The 19,750-nt window shown below is 49.8% G+C and overlaps 1 protein-coding gene, 1 long non-coding RNA gene and 7 other non-coding genes across 9 annotated transcripts in view; 3 read left to right on the forward strand and 6 right to left on the reverse strand.

Annotated features, from left to right (window-relative positions):
• Positions 1 to 1,174: 1,174 nt before the first annotated feature.
• TRNAV-UAC (transfer RNA valine (anticodon UAC)) lies at positions 1,175 to 1,247 on the reverse strand. The gene has a single exon. It is a non-coding gene; the product is annotated as a tRNA-Val (tRNA).
• A 272-nt stretch (positions 1,248 to 1,519) lies between these two features.
• TRNAR-UCU (transfer RNA arginine (anticodon UCU)) lies at positions 1,520 to 1,605 on the forward strand. The gene is given in 2 exon segments: positions 1,520 to 1,556; positions 1,570 to 1,605. It is a non-coding gene; the product is annotated as a tRNA-Arg (tRNA).
• Positions 1,606 to 1,944: 339 nt separating this feature from the next.
• TRNAL-UAA (transfer RNA leucine (anticodon UAA)) lies at positions 1,945 to 2,027 on the forward strand. The gene has a single exon. It is a non-coding gene; the product is annotated as a tRNA-Leu (tRNA).
• A 1,669-nt stretch (positions 2,028 to 3,696) lies between these two features.
• LOC140612817 (uncharacterized) lies at positions 3,697 to 9,550 on the reverse strand. Its single transcript, XR_012013939.1, has 3 exons — positions 9,216 to 9,550; positions 8,126 to 8,557; positions 3,697 to 4,719 (listed from the first exon to the last, which is right to left on the reverse strand). It is a non-coding gene; the product is annotated as an uncharacterized lncRNA (long non-coding RNA).
• On the forward strand, positions 5,129 to 5,201 carry TRNAK-UUU (transfer RNA lysine (anticodon UUU)). Its single transcript has one exon. It is a non-coding gene; the product is annotated as a tRNA-Lys (tRNA).
• Positions 6,133 to 6,205, reverse strand: TRNAF-GAA (transfer RNA phenylalanine (anticodon GAA)). The gene has a single exon. It is a non-coding gene; the product is annotated as a tRNA-Phe (tRNA).
• On the reverse strand, positions 8,309 to 8,381 carry TRNAK-UUU (transfer RNA lysine (anticodon UUU)). Its single transcript has one exon. It is a non-coding gene; the product is annotated as a tRNA-Lys (tRNA).
• Positions 9,551 to 12,026: 2,476 nt separating the features above from the next.
• TRNAF-GAA (transfer RNA phenylalanine (anticodon GAA)) lies at positions 12,027 to 12,099 on the reverse strand. The gene has a single exon. It is a non-coding gene; the product is annotated as a tRNA-Phe (tRNA).
• A 3,080-nt stretch (positions 12,100 to 15,179) lies between these two features.
• OSBP (oxysterol binding protein) overlaps positions 15,180 to 19,750 on the reverse strand; it is a 34,530-nt gene continuing 29,959 nt past the window's right edge. The window contains exons 12-14 of the mRNA XM_072790950.1: positions 18,914 to 19,095; positions 17,612 to 17,832; positions 15,180 to 17,515 (exon numbers count right to left, since the gene is read on the reverse strand). Of these exons, the coding sequence (XP_072647051.1) occupies positions 17,373 to 17,515; positions 17,612 to 17,832; positions 18,914 to 19,095 (546 nt within the window). The 3' untranslated portion in view covers positions 15,180 to 17,372. The remainder of the gene's footprint in view (positions 17,516 to 17,611; positions 17,833 to 18,913; positions 19,096 to 19,750) is intronic.

A 19,750-nucleotide genomic window follows, 5' to 3' on the forward strand; every position in this document is an offset into this window, starting at 1 on the left:
ATGAAAAGCACCTAATAATCAATAAGGAAACATTACCAATAGAGTAGAAATTCGGACAAAAAGATTGAAAAGATACTAGGGTGGGAGGGAAGAAAGGACGATAGGGAGGAAAGAGAATGTTTTGTAAGTATATGAAAAAAATATTCAACCTTACTCTGATAAAAGACATATAAATTAAAACATTTTTCCCCTTTCAAAAGGCAAAGAGGCCCCAAAGCCTGTTAATGCATTTTATCTGAGAGACTGAAGGGAAGCAAGCAGCGTGCTGCTGGCGACCGAGCTCCTTGGAGGTGAAAGTCGCAATATTCCTAGAAGAATGAAAAAAAAAAAAAAAATATATATATATATATATATATATATATATATATATATATATATATATCCAGCAATCCCTTCTCTAAGGCAAAAAAGCCTGCGGAGGTTGAGACTGCTGTGCCCTGCGGGCGTGGCCCTGGCGGCCACCTGGCCTGCCTGCGCGTCTTCCCGGTCCAGGTGGTCCAGAGCATCACCGACCTTGCGCGCTCCCCGCGCCAGCACGACCCCGCCCCGGCACCTAGGCAACACCTACTGGGGGGCTGCTGTGCTTGCTCCTTATGCGGATCCACCCCACAGCCAAGTCCGAAGGAATCCACCACGGCATGGTCTGTAAGGTGGGACAAAGGTCACTGACGGGACACAAGGTCACCAGGCAGCGCCCATCAACCGCCGCGATACATCCCGGCAAGGGGAGCGAAAGGATGCGCGCACTTGCCGGGAGACAAAGATCTCCAGAATATCGTAGGGGCGAGGGGGCGTACCTACCGTACGCTATCTTTTGCACAAAAATCCTAAGTGGCTAATAAAGGGAATGAGCATCTGTACTGGAGGGTGCAAAGCCGCCCCCGCCCGAGGGTCACAGAAGAACCTCCTCGCAGCGGAGAGACGCCGCCGCCACCCGAGCCGGGCGGGCCGCCTGCACCTCCGCAGAGCCGCCGCACGGGGGCAGCGTCGCCGGCCGAGGTGCGCAGGCGCCGGCGGGACTGGGGCCCACGAGGCCGGCGGGGCGGGGTGCGGAGCGCGGAGCCCGGTGCGGAGGCCCGAGCCGGCCCGCGGCGCCCCTCGCCCGCCCCAGCGGAACTCCGCGTCTGGCTGGCAAAGGGGAAACCCGAAGCAAAAAGGCAGAGCCGCGGCCCCCTGGTTCCACTGGGGCTCGAACCCAGGACCTTCTGCGCGTAAAGCAGACGTGCTAACCGCTACACTATGGAACCGCGCGCAGCGGCGGGCCTCCGGGGCGGAGGAAGTGCACACGCAGCCCCCGCCCGCCGCGCCCTGGGCGGGCTGCTCTCCGCGGGGGCCCAGGGGAGGCCTCGCCCAGGCCCCCGGCTGCCCGGCGCGCCCCCGCGCACGCCCCCGCGCACGCCCCGCTCGGCGGCCGGGCCCAGCGCTCCCCCCAGGCGGCCGCGGCCTGGGCCCCGGCGAGCGTCCCGGTCGGCGCGGCGCCTGCCTTGATGTAAGCAGCGCGGAGGGGGCGCCAGTGCCTGGCTCTGTGGCGCAATGGATAGCGCATTGGACTTCTAGACAGATGGAGGCATTCAAAGGTTGTGGGTTCGAGTCCCACCAGAGTCGCTTTTGTTTTGGTAAGGGACAGCAGGCGACGGGAAGCAAACACCTTCACCCGTTTCAAAGTCCGCATCCCACTCCCCCCCCGCCCCGCCCCACCGGGGGGAACTCCCGGCCGTGCCCTCTCGCTCGGCGCTGCTGGGAGTCCCGCCACCTGAGCCTGTTCTCCGTCGCCTTCGGGGCCCCAGGGTCTGTGATGAGACGCGGGAGGTACGAGAAGTCACTGGGGTTTCCCCTCCTCCCCCATATCGCTTTGACGTTAGCAGTAAAAAAAAAAAAAAAACCTAGACTTCAGCAGCTCTGTGTTGTTCACGTTGTCTAAAAGTGAGCGGAAGCTCGCGGGATACCAGAATGGCCGAGTGGTTAAGGCGTTGGACTTAAGATCCAATGGATTCATATCCTCGTGGGTTCGAACCCCACTTCTGGTAAAGACTTTTCTGCCCTTCCAAAAAAATAATAAAAAGAAACCCTTCTCTTGAGTTTTCTCAGGGCTTAGCGATGGTGAACGGTAATTTTGCAATTTTAGGCTGGGTGTTTTTGCGATTTTAGGCTGCAGACAGGATGATGGATGAGAGCAACCGAGAACCGAGACCGCCTGAAGGGTTACTTGGCAATGGCATTTTAATCTGAATGTTAGTATTTTCGCCACAGAACGTGTAGCCACAAATTCAGAGCTGATGGTTTAGAAAACTGAAAGAAAAGGTCTGTGTAAAACTATACTACCTGGGGCGGGGGGGGGGGGAGGGAGGCACATTTCTGCAGTAGAAACCTTCACCCTTTGCAACAGTTAATTAAAATCCCGCTATGTGCGGTGGACTGTTCTAAATGCTGCGGTTATGGGAATGCAAACTTTTTTTTTTTTTTAAGAAAAAGTAAACAAATAAGGACGAGAAAAAAGACAAGGTCCTCACCAGCAGCACTTAAATCACAGTGACAGGAGAGATGGTTTATTAACAAGCAAATAAACTGAATTTCTGGTGGCAATTAAGGGCTATAAAGTAAATTATACAGGGTGGCACAACAGAGTGGCGTAGAACGTTTTCAGGGCAAATTGATCCCATTTGTGGAAATCATTCATCGTGACAGGAGTGTTCTCCTCCTCTCTCTGCCAAACAAAACTTTGTCCAAAGAACCAATTCTGCTGTCTGAGCCTTCACTAAAAGCTTTCCCTGACCCATGGCCCTCATTCATTTCACAGCAGTTTTTGAGAGCTTGATCTGTGCCAGCCACTGACCAGGCATTGGGGACATAGAGGGTCTGTCGGCCTCGCTGCAGACACATTCTAGGAGGAAAGACACACCCATTATGCAGGAGCCAGAGGGATGTTGTGGCAGGCAGAGCAATAATGACAGGTTCAGAGGCCCAGTACCTAACCCCATCCTGAGAGGATCAAGCAGGGATCTCTGGGGCAGGTCCTCATCCCTGTCTTTAAAGATCACAGGGCACTTCCCAAACCAGACAAACTTGGAAAGTGGGAAGAGGATGGCATTTCAAGAGGAGGGAATGGGAGGGGGGGTCATAGAGGGAGGGGAGAACCAGTGGGAAAAAGCACTAAATATAAACAGCTGCAGTGAACTCTCTCTATGCTGATTAAGTCAGTTAACACTTGATTGGAAAAAAAAAAAAAAAAAAACACTTGATTGTATACAGTTTGAGACTTTGGTTCTCAGTCTTTGGTACCTGTCAATTTAGTCTTGTCCTAAGAGAACAGGAAACAAATCCTTGTGTTGTCCCGCACGCACTCAGCAGGCGCCATGCCCCTGGCTCTGTTGTAAGAAGCAGAGGTGAGGCCGGGGGCTCACTAACTCCCGAGGACTGACTCGTGGCCCAGGCAGCTCCTCTGGGGGGGGGGGGGGGGGGGGGCTGGTTTTAGTTTTCTTGGTGGAACCTAGACATGCCATCTGATCCATAGGGAATCCACATCTTCTTTTGTGAAAACTGTACCTTATTCATTTGTGATTTTTCAATACTAATAAGCAATTCTCCTCCCAAACCATGAAACGTAGAGGGAACACCCCACACACACACACACACTGGAAAGAAAATTTGTGCTTTTAACTGCTCTCTGCTGGGATCTGAAGAAAACACAGGATCAGGGATGCTTTGATCTGAAGGGCTGCCTGTGTGATCCCAAAAGGGTGGACTCATGTAACACATTACATTTTTTTTCTTCCTTTATTATGAAAACACATTTTTTAAATCCAGTAACAGACGTACCTAAAGGAAGTGGTAAGAGCCTCCTCTTATACAACTCCTTGCCATTCCCCAAAAAGTAGCCGTTTTATTGAATTGTTTTCTATCCTTAAGCATCTCTTATGACCATGCAAACCCCAAATATACAAAATGTATAATTAAAGAATATATATTCATATAGAGACCCTTGCAGTTTTCCACAAATATTATCCCCATAAGTATTGTTTAGCGCCTTGTGTTTTTGCTTCCATAACATGAATATCTTTCCATAACAGGTGTTACCTGTTTAAACTTTGCTCCTACTTCCCCGATACATTTCATTCCTGATACATTCTCGATCATATACATTTCATAAAAGAATGCAGGCCTCAATTCCTCCCGGGGCCCCTTGGTGGAATGTCTCTGAACTCCAAGGAGGGCTAAAACTGTTGTGAGGTTCCACCTCATAGGATTCCCTTCCTTTCAAGGGATCCTACCCAATGCCTCAAGGAATGACATGGCAACCAAGGAGCAGAATTTAGGAAAAGATTAACTGTGCCCGGGACACAGGTGTCAGGGTAAACAGGGCTGCCAAAAGATATAAAATCCCAACTGATCAAAATCTTTCAATGGGAGCTCCAGCAAAATGTTGAGATTCCCTGGAGAACGTGCGTTCTGTTTGCTCGTCCCTCTGCTTTCCAAGTCTACGGGGGCCTCTGCAGTCACCATTCACAGCTCAGTTCAGGCTTCACCAGCTCCTGGAAGCCTTGTCTGCCCCTTACTTCTGGGGTCAGCCTGGTGACGCTGCAAAAGCCAGCTTCCCACCGCCAAAGCGCCACACTGGGTGCTTCTGGAAGCGTGTCTTGTCGCGGCCCCGAGGACCAGGACTGGGTCTTCGCAGCCTAAGTTTGCTTAAATGCTGAAGAGCGGCATCCACTGGGTGAATGTCTGTTGAATAGATGATTGGAAACCTAATCAATTATTCATAATTCCCACCCACGACACGCTCCGGGGCTCTTCAACGTGCAACGCTGGCATTAAAAACCCGCTGCTCACCCAGAAGCACGCCCAGAGGTCCTAAACCTGAGGATTCCCCTGGGGATGCTCCCCTTAGGGTGATAGCACTTCGGGGGGAGGGGGGTTGCTGTCCAGCTGCGAGGCAGCTAAGGCAGGCAGGTATTTTCTTTACAGTCTCTGATGGGAGAGGACGGGTTGCATTCTGCCAAACACCCACTAGATCTTCATTTTGCAGTTTCACCTCCCGGGGAATCAGTAAAAAGACTCAGAATGTTAAAAAGACAGCGGCCACGTGGCCTATTTCACCGCGGATAGGGCCGGGAAGAAGCCCCTCTTGCGAGCCCGGATAGCTCAGTCGGTAGAGCATCAGACTTTTAATCTGAGGGTCCAGGGTTCAAGTCCCTGTTCGGGCGGAGCTTATTTTAAGCTCCAAGGATAAATCTGAGACTGTTCACACCACTTCTCTTGACGAGCAGGAGGAAGAGATGGGGGATGGGGGGGAGGCGACCCGCGCAGCACACCGGGTCCAGCGCTGGGTAGGCGCGGGTTCCCACGGGGACCCCAGCCCCACGGGGGCTCTGCGCATGCGCACAGCGCCTACCAACGAGCCTTCCAAGCCCAGCACTTTCTCTTCCAACTTTGGAATGTCACTTTGCCCGGAGATGGTTTTTTTTTAACTTGAAACTTCCTTTTACATCCGGAACATCAAAAGACCCATAACCAAGAAAGCCGCCCCCCGCCCCCGTCAGTCGCGATAGTGATGCTCCTGGCGGTTAGTGCGCCCCATTTATTAGAGGCGCGGTGAGCCCCAAAAGCCAAAAATAAAAAAACTGAAAAAAAAAAAAAGGCGCGGTGAGAAAACAGCTCCCAAGGACTCTCGGATCGAGCCGGGCGCTTATGAGTCACATCTCCGGCTGGGAAGCATCCTTTACCCGGTTTCGGACCCGCCGACGGGGCCCGGGCTTTCGGTTCTGGCTGTAGAGACATTATTTAAGGCTGTGGGTCTGCACGTCTGTCGCCTACGGGAAAAACATGCGAGCCCGGCGAGCTGACGGCTCAGGGAGCCCAGCGCGCCGCCGTGGGACTGGGCGCCGGGGCTCCCGGCGGGGAAGGAGCCCTCCAGGGACCCTCTTCCCGGTCGCGCACGCGCACAGGAGGGTACGGGCGCCGAGAACCCCCTGCGCTGCCGCTGCGCACGCGCGGGAGAGGGTCCACGCGCCAGGAGCCTACCGCCCCTCCACCCAGGCCGCTGCGCACGCGCACCAAGAGACCCGCGCGGCCGCTGCGCAGGCGCACTGGGCGGGAAGGCCCTCTTGGTTCTGGGGTGCGTGTCGGCAAAAACCCTGCCGAAACCCGGGATCGAACCAGGGACCTTTAGATCTTCAGTCTAACGCTCTCCCAACTGAGCTATTTCGGCGAAGACGAGAGGTAGTGCTATCCAGTTAAGGAAATTTTTTAAAAGAAAGCAAGAAAAAAAAGCCCCAGAAAACCATGTGAGGAAAATTGAGCATGTTTATCCTCATGCTTTCTCCACCTCTCCCCAGGCACCTCCCTGATAAAGACAGCCTCTTACCGAGGGCCTACTGTGCGCCCGGCGCATGACCCACTTGGTCTCACTCGATCCCCACCCGCCTCACCCCTGCCGTGAGGATGTTCATATAATTTCTAAATGAAATACCTGATGCATCTCAAATCATCCAGAATTGAACCAGAGCCCTCCGGCCCCAAAGTCCAGAAATGTTGGTCAAGACAGGCATAGGGTTTTTTGGGTTTTTGGTTTTTTTTTTTCCTTTTTTCCCCCTTTGATGAAAGACAGAGGGAGTGACCTCGGGGTGAGGAGGGAGGAAGTAGGAGGCCTCCATGATCTCCACCCCTGTCCTCCTCTCCACGTCCCAGCTCACTCTGCTCCTTCAAAGACACTTCACTTTTCAAGGTTGCCAAAGGTGCACTTGATCACTTCCCAAAGGACTCCCCCAGAGCGAAGAAAAATAGCCACCTTGTTTCTCTCCCTGGGGTGCCATCTGAGCCCCTCAATTCGCTGTCTTCAAAGAAGCCTGACTGCCCCCCCCCCCCCAGTGCCCTGCGCCCTCACGTGGATCCGTGACCAGGGCTGACCCTTCAGCAGTATACCAACTGACAGAGTCACATCAATGTGGATAGGCTTCTGATCTTGGGCATGTTGGGAGTATGTTTCTCCAGAATGGTTCCTTACCTGTTTCGAAAGGTATCTTTTGTTTCCTTCCCAGATTGAAAATAATCACAATTCTGCTGAATATTGAATAATAGTAATAATGGTCATTGTTACAATGTATTGAATGTTTACCTTGGGGCAAAACCCCACTAAGCACTGTGCATGCCTTACGACCTCATTAAATCACAAGTTCATAAGATGGATGCTATTTCCCGCATTCCCTTTCTCCTGCTGAGGAAGCTGCGCTTTGGAGAGTTGGAGGTGATTGTGGGTCTGTGTAGGCCCAGGGTAAGGCACTCCAGCGTGGAGGATGAAGGCCTAGGCTCCGGCTTGAGTGCTCCCTCCAGCCTGGCCCTGCCGGGCCCCACTAATCCGGACTCCCTGGGTACCACAGTCCATCAGCTAAGAGGGCGTCTGCCTCAATCAACCTCCACCTCCATCCTGCTAAGGAGATCAAGATCCCCCCTCCTTTGTTGCCTGACGGAAGCAAGGAAGGCTCAATCTCTAGTGAAGCCAGGATGCACCTTCCCTCTACCTCCCAAGGAAATTAGTTTTAGTCTTAGTGAACTGCAGCCTAAGCTGCTCTTGGCTCCACAACCCGGCTTCGGCAATATCTTTCAGGAGCTGAATCCTTCCCTTGTCAGTAGTCGGTGCCAGGGGACTACTGTTTTTCCAACACCAGGACTTGTCCCATTCCAGCCCCTTGAAGGCACTCTGTCCAATAGGACCCTCTACCACCCATAGCAGAAGCTGCCATCTCAGCCTCAACGCCTCCCTGTGTTCAGGGTCACACTTTGGGGGGAGGGAGGGTAGAGAGAAGACTTCCCCGTAGAGGGAACCTTATCACTCCATGCACTCTGTCTGGTGCATGGGTTTCTAGACGGTCCCGTCTTCTGTTTCAGAATGCAAAAATATCCTTTGGAGGTAAAGGAAGGTGGCGTGTAGGTGCAGGACCCACGGCATATCCGCAGACACTTGGCGGGAAGGGAACCCCAGAGGGAGGGTCAGCCTGGAACAGTGATGGGGGCGGTGCCTCGAAGCAACCGTTCCCCTTGCTGTGAATGCAGCCGTCAGCAGTTCGGACCCCGCGGCCCGGCCCGAGGTTGCAGAATAAAGCAGCCCCTTTAACTCCCGCGAGCAACGCACCTCAAGTTTTCCCGGGGCCTTTGCACAAAGGTTCTCAGTGTCCGTCGTCGCGGGGACCAGGCTTTTCAGAGACAGCGGCTGGACTCGCAGCCTACACGCTCCACGACTTTACTGCCTTCTCTACAGGCACCCGATTATGAAAGCTGTTCTCATTTTTAAATTATTTAGGAAAAAGGGAAGCGCCGCCCGAACAGGGACTTGAACCCTGGACCCTCAGATTAAAAGTCTGATGCTCTACCGACTGAGCTATCCGGGCTCGCAGGCAGCGCTCCCCTCCGGTGGCTGAAGGCCTCGTCCTGTGCGCGCTGTGAGCTAACAGCTCCGCGCCGGGCGGGCTCCCGACTCCTCCTCCGAGTGCGCTTCGACCCGTTCCGACCCACGGACCCTGCGGGGAAGGTGTCAGGTCGTTCTTCGGCAGCCCCATGCAGATTCCTGAAATAAGACAACAAAATAAAACGCGCCCCCTTTTATTCAGAAAGTTATTTTTCTAAATAACGAATAACTAAACTCCTTGGCAAGCGTGAATATTGAGCTCTGCAAAAGCCTGCAGGAGGAGAAGGCGTTTACTCACGGTCTCCCCCTCCCCAACCCCGCCCCCGGCCCGCCACGCCTATCTTTGCCCTAAAAGCAAAGGGCATAGGGGCGGAGACCGCAGGTCAGGGTTTAAGGATCAGGTGCCCCTTCTGCCGAGAAGCACCACTTCTGGTGCCATCTCAGGTGTCCACCGCAAAAGAAGTGCGATGCGGATTAGCTAAACGAGACGACGCGGGCTGCTGCCTGCTGCGCTGGAAGCCGCCTCGGCCCGGGGGCTGCGCGGGGAGAGCACGGCCCCTCCCACCCGCCCCGCCCCCTCGCCCTGGCCACGCCCCCTCGCCACGCCCCCGCTGGCCGGGCCTCCGCGCACGCGCAATCCCTCCCTCCTGCGCGGGCGACCCCGCCTCCCCCCGCATCCCTCAGGGACACCCCGTCTGCACGTTGCAGATCCCCTCCTGCCTTTCGGTCTTCCGGGCCTTTACACAGGCTGTCCCCTCTCACAGGCGTCCCACCTCCACCTCCCCTTCCCTCCTCCCCCATCGCCCGTCCCCAGCACCTTTGGGAACTCAGTTCACCCGCCATCCAGCCTGGGAGGTACCTCCTGGTGACCACAGGGTCCCTGGTCCTCAGCTCCCCTGCACTGAGGATCTGCTACAGGTCCCGAAGGCAAGCATGCGGGCGGCCAACCTCCGAGAGCCTCGCACTCGGGGCTCTAAGAGAGGACAATATAAATACTAGAAGGCGGGCCGAGTAGAACCTGGCAGAGAAAAAAAAGGCTGAAAACTGAGTAGGTGTGTGTCACGGGGGCAAGAATGGTGATTGAGGCAGAGACACCCCATCTTCTCCAAGCTTCTTGCTTGTACCCCAAGTGCTTCCCTTGGGAATTCTCCCCTTTTTTTTCAGGCTGCAAACTGAGAAAGCCCAACACTGAGAGTGAGATTTTTTTAATATATAAATTTATTTTTTATTGGTGTTCAATTTGCCAACATATAGAATAACACCCAGTGCTCATCCCATCAAGTGCCCGTCACCCAGTCACCCCCACCCCCCGCCCACCTCCCCTTCCACCACCCCCTAGTTCGTTTCCCAGAGTTAGGAGTCTGAGAGTGAGATTTTAAGGAATTGGCTCACACTTGTGGGAGCTGGCAAATTTAAAGTCTGTCGGGCAGGCTGACAGACAACATTCAGGTAAGAGTTCAACTTCAGTGAGGCAGCAAGCTGGAGACCTAGGCAGATCTTCTATTTACCATCTTTGAAGAGAATTCCTTCTTCATCAGGAAACCCCAGTCTTTGCTCTCAAACCTTCAGATGCTTGGATGAGGCCCAGCCACATTACAGAGGATAATATGCTTCACTCAAAGTCTATGATTTACACCTTCATCACATCTACTAAACACCTTCACAGCATCTAGACTGGTGTTTGATTAAACAACTGGGCACCGCACCACGGCCTAGCCAAGGTGACCTATAAAATTCCCTGTCACACATGCTGGCGTACATCATGCAGACTTTGAACTGCCCAATATAGTAGTACATCATTTTCCTTCCTTTTGACCATCTTCACATTTCATCGAAATGCATCCCTCTACCCAAGAACCCAAAGATTTGGGGAGTCACTTCTTTAGCTAGTGTATTGGCACAGAGGAACAGAAAGGGGACGGCATATAAATAGGTCCCAAAGCAGTATTTCTCCATTTTGTCTTTCACCATACCTAAGGTTTTTAGAATGTGAGGACTGAGAATTTCTTTTCTCTCTTCCCATGTCCCAGCCTGGTGTCCAGCCAATAAAAGGGCATCCCCAAGTGTGTGTTGTTCCTTTGCACTACCTTGATAGAGCGATTCATCTTAACAAGTAATAAGTATAATAATAATAAGTAATATTATATCCTTTATATTATGTATAATATATTATAGAGTATATGTTCTGATAATGTATTATTTATATAATAACAAATATATTATGCAATATTATAGATGTTATAGATTATGTTACTTATATAACATAAATAGAATATAAATACATAAGTGTAATATTAATATGTAATGTTATAAATTATATTTTATATATTATCTATATAATATAAATATATGTTTAATATATAAGTATTATTATACCTATTACTGTTATAACAATAAAGTAGTAATAATAATACTTGTTATTATTACTGTTAGGATCCACCCCAGAGCCTCCAGATTCCCCTGTCGTCCACCCCCAGCCCCCCCAGCCCAGACCAGTATAAACAGCTCTGGAAGCCGGGACCAGGTGGGATGCGGGTTCCCTGGGGGTCTGTGCCATGGTCTGCTCCGGTGCTGATGGACGCAGACGCGTTTTGTACTTGGCGAGGTGTCGGGAACAAGAAACGATCAGTCTGTTCTGGAATCCGGATCGTCCTGACGGTAGTTTCCCAGTGTGTTTGCTGGGGCGCAGTGTGGCCGGGGGCATCGCGCTCGGAGCGCAGGGACGTATACATGCATACACAACAGTGGCTTGCGATTTGGCAAATAAAAATTCAGTAAAATCTCTGAAAAACAAAAAAAAAACAAAAAAAAATCTGAAAAACAACGAGTGTGTACTTTGTATGTTGCACGCAATAATTTGAGACGTACTTATACCCCCCCAAAAAAAAGAAGAAAGAAAAGAAAGAAAAGAAAGAAAGAAGAAAGAAAGAAAAAGAAAGAAAGAAAGAAAGAAAGAAAGAAAGAAAGAAAGAAAGAAAGAAAGAAAGAAAAGAAAGAAAGAAAAGAAAGAAAGAAAAGAAAGAAAAGAAAGAAAAGAAAGAAAGAAAGAAAATAGTTGTTTCTTGGAAATTCTAATTTAACTGAGCGTCCGGTGTTTGATTCGGTGACCCGGGTGTAGACGTGAACCAGACAGGGCTTTCCATACTCACCAGCTGTCCTATAGACAGATCTCTGTTACCGGTAAACCAGCTGGAGCAAACCGAAGTCGAGGGGTTCTCCGGCCGAGAGGGGCCCCGAGCTGCGCCCCGCGCCCGCCCTCCGCAGGTGAAGGCTGCGTGGCATCCTCACGCGGGGCGGGGGGGGGGGGGAGCAGGTGCCGGCGCCCCGGCTCCTGGACCGTGGTGGGAGACAGGGAACCGGGAGGAGCGATCCCGAAGCAAGCGAGCGGCGCGCGGTGGGGCGCGAGTGGTCTCGGCCGGACGCAGGGGCAGGGAGCCCGATTTCCTCCTGAGCACTGGAAAAGCGACGACATAAATCCTTTTTTCCCCAGAAGTGAGGGGGAAAAGAAAAAGGGGGCAGTGCGTCCGCGTCTACCCCGAGCGTGACCCGAGGGCGGCCAGCGGGGCTGGGCCCTCTTGTCTTGATGAGGCCGACGTCGTACCGCACGGGTGGTGACATCTAAAACCACTGCCGAAACCCGGGATCGAACCAGGGACCTTTAGATCTTCAGTCTAACGCTCTCCCAACTGAGCTATTTCGGCTGCTCACGGGCGCCACTTTCCGCATTTCCATAATGAAATAGTACCAGGTGGGTTGTAGCAAGAGGTCAGGGCGAGTGCACCTGGAGGTAAGCGTTCAGCAAACATCATAAAGATGCCTAAGCCAAGCCTCTGTTTACAAGCTAGAAATGATAAATGATTTTACTTTTCTCCGTTGTCTGGACTCGAGAAACGTATGGAATCCAACAGGAAGGCCATTTGCAAAAGGCTTCAGATGTGGCTTTTCAATGTGACCTCCAGGGGAGGTGTGATGGAGTCACTGCCTCTTGTAGGTTAAAAGCACTGTTTTTGCTAAACCAAAGTCTTTAAACTATACTTCGACTTTTGTAACCCCCACCTTGGCATTTTTAAACTTTCAAATATACAGATCACTGTCAAAAAGTGGGGTTGGCTGAGACCTCTCCCAAGCTCTGAGGAGCACACTGTGGTTTAGTGATATCCCCTTTAACAGGTTGCTTTTATCCCACCTTCTCCTATTTCATAATTCTGCATCTCTTGCATTCATATATATGCGATTGAACCAGCCCTAGCCCTAACTGAATCAAGATCTCTGCAGGTGGGGCTCCCGATTGCATGTTTTGTGAATTGACCAGGGGAATTTAACATGTAGCCACTCTCGGCATCCCATTCCTGAGTCTCCCCAAAATGTAGCTATAACCAAGAGCCCTATGTTTTAAATTGCTTACTCAATCTCTTCACCGGCATGTCCAGCTCAGAATGTCCAAAAATGAACCCGTCTTTCCCTCTAAATTTGCTACGACTTTCCATCTAAGTTTCCCAAGGCAGAAAAACACAATTTCCTCCCTCCCTCCTTTCCCTCCACCTATCATCAGACTCAAGTGCTGTTCGTTCCAGTTCAGTATTTCTGGAATCCTTCTACTCCTCTTCACTCTTAAATCTTCTCCAACTTCTTCTTTGGTCTTCCTACCTGGGAATCCACACTGGCATCCATCATCTTGCTTAAAAATCCTTCACGGGCTCCCTAACAGAGCAGACACCAAGACTGTATCTGTGTATGGGCTATAGACTCTCATAACCTGGGCCCTTCCTCTCAGCAGCACGGGTGCAGTGGTCTCTCCTGGACTCTGAACTCCAGCCATTCACGCAGCCACCCAAACCCAGGAGGCTTTCCTAGACTTGGCTCTGCGTCTTTGTCCGTGCTGCTTCCTATACACTGCGCTTCCCCATAGCCCCTAGTAAACACACAACTCTCAACTCAGATACATTCTCCTAGTTCTAGAAGGCCTCTCTGACCTGTCTTTGAGAAGCAAGCTCTACATTTTGATGACAATCCTAAGAGTTTCACAAAGTATACACTTTATGGTGAATAACTTCTAAAGATTTTTCTACACCTCCTTTTTAGGGTTGTTTTTCACTTATCTTGTTGAAAGTAGAGTAGGCCCTGAGATTTAAAGGTTTACCATTTTGGTGGGACTTCAGGGGGTTCCTGACAAGTGTTCTAAATTATAATTTTGCTGGGTCATCATTTTGAATCATGAGTGAGTGTGGCAGGCCCTTGGGGATCCACATCATGACCCACTGGGTCATAGCGGCCCATGAAAGGGCTAAAGGAGGGATTGTTAAAATGTTTCAGGTACATTTGACTGTCTTCTATTGGAGGAAATTATATGGCACAGGGCAGGTCAAGATGCCAGATGCAGCTCTCTGCAAATGGCAAGTGTCCACTGCGATGATTTTTAGCTTGCCAAAAAGCAAAAAACCAAAAAACCCTTCAGGGGCTGAAACTTACCAATGAACCCAGCAATACAAATCAGGCAAATGACTTGAACAGATGACTGGCTTTCCCAAGAACCAGGCTAGAAAAAATAAGGCCTTCCCAAGAACCAAGCTAGAAGAAAACAATCCGGCAACATGGCTAATTCTGTGGACACGAGAGCCCTGAGAAATCAAGGAGCCTGGAGGCTGGCCTTCATGGATGCTCTTTCTTCGGGTGGACTTCCAAAGGGGCGCTATCCACATCACTAAGCCCCTGGAAACAGAAATGTGCGTTACTGCACGATGTGACCTCACCCAGCAGGAAATGACTTCACTGTCAGCTGCCTTCCAACCCAGTTTCTCCCAGAACACAAGGTTGTAGAGGTCACAGACTCCGGGGGTCAAACAAACCCAGCTTTGAATTCCAGCACCATGACTAACCAATTGGCTGTGACCTCAGTGAATTTATTTAAATTAGGGTTTTTTTCCAATGCCTTTGTATTCCACATGACTTTAACATTTACCTCTTAAAAACTGTCCAAGTATAAGCCAGACGGCGCTCAGAATTCCACACTTAGCATGTTGGACGCAGAAGCAGATGGTCAGCCGCAGGGCAGGGCCTGTGCTTGCTCTGATGTGCAGCCTCTCCCCCTCCCCGGGTTCCTTGGACTCCTTTGCCCATCTCCTCCCCTCCCTGAACTCTATAGTAGAAACCTCAACAAGCATCTTCACAGTCCTTAATTCTAAGCCCTCCAAATCAATACTTAATTGTTGGAATGCCTGGGTGGTTCAGTGGTTGAGCATCTGCTTTCAGCTCAGAGTGTGATCCCAGGGTCCAGGACGGGGTCTGGCATCAGGCTCCCTATGAGGAGCCTGGAACTCTATGTCTTTGCTTCTCTGTGTCTCCCATGAATACATTTTTAAAAATCTTAAAAACAAACAAAAAACTTATGTTTCAAACTACAGAATTTGAATCCCTACATGAGACAGCTAAGAATCTGAGAATCTAAATGGGCAAGAGAAACTGAATTCAAGAAAACTTTTATTTTTTGAAGTGAAACAGGCTCAACATCAAAAACACTACAAATGACTCCCCTATGCCAAGGTGGGACACTGACAATTATGTTCCATTAAAGCAGAAGGGGCGTTAAAACTACTCTTCTGTCCACAGGCCCTTTAGAATGCTGTCAAATGGTGGAAACATCTGGAAACCCATGCCCAGTTTTTCTTTCAATTTCTCACCAAGAGCAGCTGCCTGATTCCCTAGAACAAACCAGTCAGTTCTCCAGCCCCTCCCACCACCACTTCTTACCTAGTAGGAGTACAAGTGAATCAGACAAATGATATGACTTTTTAAAAATTATTTAATTTAGTAGTTTTCTTGGAAAAAAAAAACAATAAGGCAAAAAAAACGAAAATATATATAGTTTTGTTTTGATGTGACTTCATTTCACCTGAAGGACTCAAAGCTTCTCCATTAGCAGGAATCAGACTGGGGATCAGGCTGGAAATGTAGTGCAGATGGTGGAGGAAGGAAGGTGGGGGATAAAGCAGAGACGTTCTGTTTGGTTGAGGAATTCCTGCTCTGGTTAAAGCCCCCTGATTAGGTCACAGCCTTTCCAGGCCTCCTTGAAAGAAGCCCCAGCACAATCCCACACTTAAGGTGGCAATTGGGGTCTTAGAGGAAACTCCCCAGTGGATGCCCATCTCTCAAATGCACCACAGCTAGGAAGGGGGGTGGTGAGGAAGGAATACTACTAATTTACCCAGTATAAATCCAATTTCCATGCAGGGATGGCTTCCTCTGGAATGATATTTCCCCCAGGACCCACACTGGCTGAGGCTCAGCAGTTAAGGAAGAGAAATGAAAAACAGTAACAAAAAGCATACAAGGAAGGCACCTCAATTTGTGATCCTCAACCAAGGGCGGGCTGCGCAGGGGCAGATTTCTAAACAAGACAACTGAAACACATACGGAACACACAATGAAGGAAGCCAGGGCCCAACAGGAGCAGTTCTCTTACCCACCCCACATGACGGCACTTTCAGCCCCACATCCTAGGAAGAAGTTTCTTTTGGGAATTAGCTGTATGTGCTGTCATTTGGGCAGACGCAGAATTAAACTGGAAACTACCGTCCTGACACTCTACCCATACTCTGCCTAACAAAAGACGGAAAAAGAGGATTTCATTCTCGAGACTCAGGTAATTAGGAGAGCAGAATTTCGACAGCAGTGGGCACTCCATGATACAGACCCAGGATCAAGGCCCTGTTCAGGAGCTGCTGGACGTGATCCTGCTCAGGTTTTGAATCTGTCTGCCCCTCAAAGGTGGAAGACAGAGGAGGCTCCAGTCCACATCAGTGTGTCTGAGAGAGAGTCCCAGGGAGACAAAAGATATCAAAAAAACAAGATTCTGAATGGGAAGAAGGAAAATCAAACAAAAAAAAATTAGATTTTTCTCTACATATATATAATATACAGATATTTAACACATTATTCGAGAGGTGGCTCCAGTCCATGGGGCTTGAGAGATGGTGGAAACTTTTGTTTCAAATTAACTCCTTCTCTCAAATTCTGAAGTCTATCAGAATGGGACAGGTAATGCTTTGCTCCACACTGGGGCACAGACCCAAACAGGTATTGCGCTGAAAGAGAGAGAGAGAGAGATGGAGAGGGAGAGAGAGAGAAGGGGGGAGGGAAGAGGGGGAAGAGCAAGAAAGGCAATGAAGAATGGGGTGAGGAAGAACTGGGAAAGCAAAGTGGCTAGCAGTCTTTTCCATCCTGCCTTTTGTTCTCAGAAGTTCCCCGGCGGAGGAAGTCCGTAAAACTCCCCTGCAAGGATAACGAAGCCTCCTACCGACCACCAGAGTGGCTTGGGTTGCTGTCAAAGGAGGACAGCACAAGGGGTCTATAGGCAAGTGCACATACAAACTTCTAAGAAACATAAGTCTGAGTATTCCAATCTTACAGAACAGGCCCCTCGCAGTTTTTCCGATACTATAGTTATCTCCAGGCCGATGCCCCATGAGACCGATCCCATGTGTGACCCCATTTCGGGAGACATGCCTAAGCTCCACCGCAGTCATTCACGATGCCTCCATTGGTCAAGTCTTCCGTGCTCCTTCCAGGAGCTTCTAAATTCAGCTCTCGCCCTGATCAGCACCAAAATGGCCCGGAATCATGACCTCACAGACCTTGGCCGAGCAGGATGCTACAGGGGAGGGTGAATGACATCATCTGAAAGTGGGGGCGGGAGGGCGAAGAGAGCCGAGGACACGTGGCTGTGCAGAGGTGGAGCAGCGCTACCTTCTGGCCACAAACACAGGGACCTAGTAAGTCGATTTCAGTTTCAATCAGCTAAGGCAACCAGCCAATCACCACCACTGGTGTCTGCTTCTGGTGATTGATTTGGACAAAATGATTGGTTAAGACAGACAAACTGGAGGAAAGCGCTGGGTCAGAATCCCAAATGCTAGCTTTCCCGCACATCCTCTGTCCTCTTCTCCTTTGGATCCTCCTCCTTTTTGTTGCTGCCATTTCAGAAAATGTCCGGGCATGAGGTCCAGTCCTGTTTTTCTTTACACTCCCAGTATCCTCCCCTATAAATATGGGTTAGCTCCTTGGTAACAGGGTCCTTCTTCCGCTCAAACCACAGCGCCTTATAGGGATCATAGGGTGTGCCTAAAGGGGAAGGTGGGTTAAGAAACACAGAATGAGTGCCAGAAACACACGAAATGATTCTCCACGCATCAAGAGAGTGGAAGGTAGGTTCATTACCATCCTCTGTGGCTTTCATTGCTTCTGCTTCTCTCTTCTTTCTGGAAAGTCTCTGCTTTTCCTCCAGGCGCTGCTTCTCAGCATTGGCTTCATCCCAGCGCCCATTCTCCATCAGTCTCTGGTCGGGCCGCAATCGGCTGTCTGTGGGCGCGGTGCCACTTTCCCAGGCGTTGAGCGTCAGGGCAAGCTCAGAGAAGTAGTACATGTTCTCAGCATTCTTCCTACAAGTCAAGGATGAGAAAGATGAAGGGTGATATCAGCGCCCAGTCCCTTGTTACGAACAACCACCAAGCACACTGCCAAAACATGGCCTCTGCAAAGCTGTTCTACAGATGGACAGACCCGAGGACCAGGTCACGGTCCCCTCATGAAGACACCCAGACCAGACCATTCTCCAGCCCCTCCCCCGGCATCACTCACTCCGGGAGTTTGCTGGGTATGTACTGTACTCTCCGGAGATTAGGAAGGAATTCATTATGAAGAGTGAAACATTCTACTAAATGAAAATTCCTTATTCCTATTTCCTTTGCTTTCTCTTTATCCTCTTTCTGGGATAATCTTGGCTGTTACTATAGACTAAACATATGAGATGACAGGAGAAAAATAGCCTCCATCTCATTTTGGAATTCCTTTACTTGACCTCAGAGACCTTTATATTGCCGCTGGGTCTCAGGCTAAGTTGTAAACAGGTGGTCAGCATGTTTCTTGTCCAGCTGCTTCTGAATGGTTTTGCTTTATTATTATTTTTTTTATTTTTAAAGATTTTAGTTGCTTATTCATGAGAGACATATAGAGAGAGGCAGAGACATAGGCAGAGGGAGAAGCAGGCTCCACACAGGGAGCCTGATGTGGGAATCAACCCCTGAATCATTTTGCTTTAAATTATGAATATTTTGGAGCACCTGGGTGGCTGAGCGACCGAGCATCTGCCTTTGGCTCAGGTCGTGATCACGGGGTCTTGGGATTGAGTCCTGCATCAGGCTCCCCGCAGGGAAGCCTGCTTCTCCCTCTACTTGTGTCTTCGCTTCTCTGTGTCTCTCATGAAAACATAAATAAAATCTTTAAAAATAAATAATGAATATTTTTGGCAGACGTGACTTGATTAGTTTCATTTTTCTTGGCAAAAGCACATTATAACTCAAATCATACGGTGACAGCCTTCTGGTAATCTCTCCAAAGGTTCTGATTTCCTTGGCTTGATTCCTCACGTGCTTAAGTGGGAAGGAAGGCAGCAATGCCATCAGTACTGCTCCAAGGTTGGGGTCAAAGTGTTACCCAGACAGCATACATACTGATACTCACGGTAAAGGGTTCCTTTTCCACAGCATGACCCTGCTTTCCTCTGCCTCATGGCCTCTCTGCCGAGCATCACCCCCATTTTCCCCAACGACTGGCTGTACTTTGAAACAATCCATTTTCTCATCCCATGTCCCCAGAAGAGCAAAGTGAACTTTTCCTGATGGATCTGTCACTTCCCCTGTCACCTACAAGGATGGAGAGCAGGGTTTTGGGTTAGCTTACCTGACTACTCTGGAAACCAAAGTCCTACAGTAAATACTGGTTAAATCCTGCTACAATAAATACCATAGAACCACCCATATTATTCTGGTATATTTTTTTGAGCTGCTTAAAATAAATGAGCCACAAGTTGGAGTTTCATCATTTTGTTGTATAGGGTTTTTTGTTGCAATGATACATGAGGGGTAAAGATCCGACTGGTACTCAGAATTATGGCATTTTCTTCTCTCTGGAAGTTAGAGACAGCCACAAACAGATTTAAATCTCCAACTCTTCTTCACTTGACATCAAACTCATGGTGCAATTGACACAGGACTCACACTTAGACTTCACGGCAGTCAAACTACCCATCCTTCTTCCTGAAATCCTTTTATTGGTCCTTCCTCTGTGTTTCCCATTTGCAATCTCTCCTTGCTCTTGACTTTCACTTTCTTATTGTTTTGATCAGAAAAGACAATGATTTGGTTTAGTAATGCAAAATCTAAGTCCCCTTTCCTGCTGACTTTTTCCTTTACCTCTCCTCCCCCCACCCCGCCAAATCACCACATATTTAGGAGATATATACGTTTAGACTATCTATTCATCTATCATTCACACCAGCCCCCAAAGAGTAGGCTTTAT

Source organism: Canis lupus, chromosome 21 (assembly GCF_048164855.1).
Source record: "Canis lupus baileyi chromosome 21, mCanLup2.hap1, whole genome shotgun sequence".
In the NCBI taxonomy this organism is placed as follows: domain Eukaryota; kingdom Metazoa; phylum Chordata; class Mammalia; order Carnivora; family Canidae; genus Canis; species Canis lupus.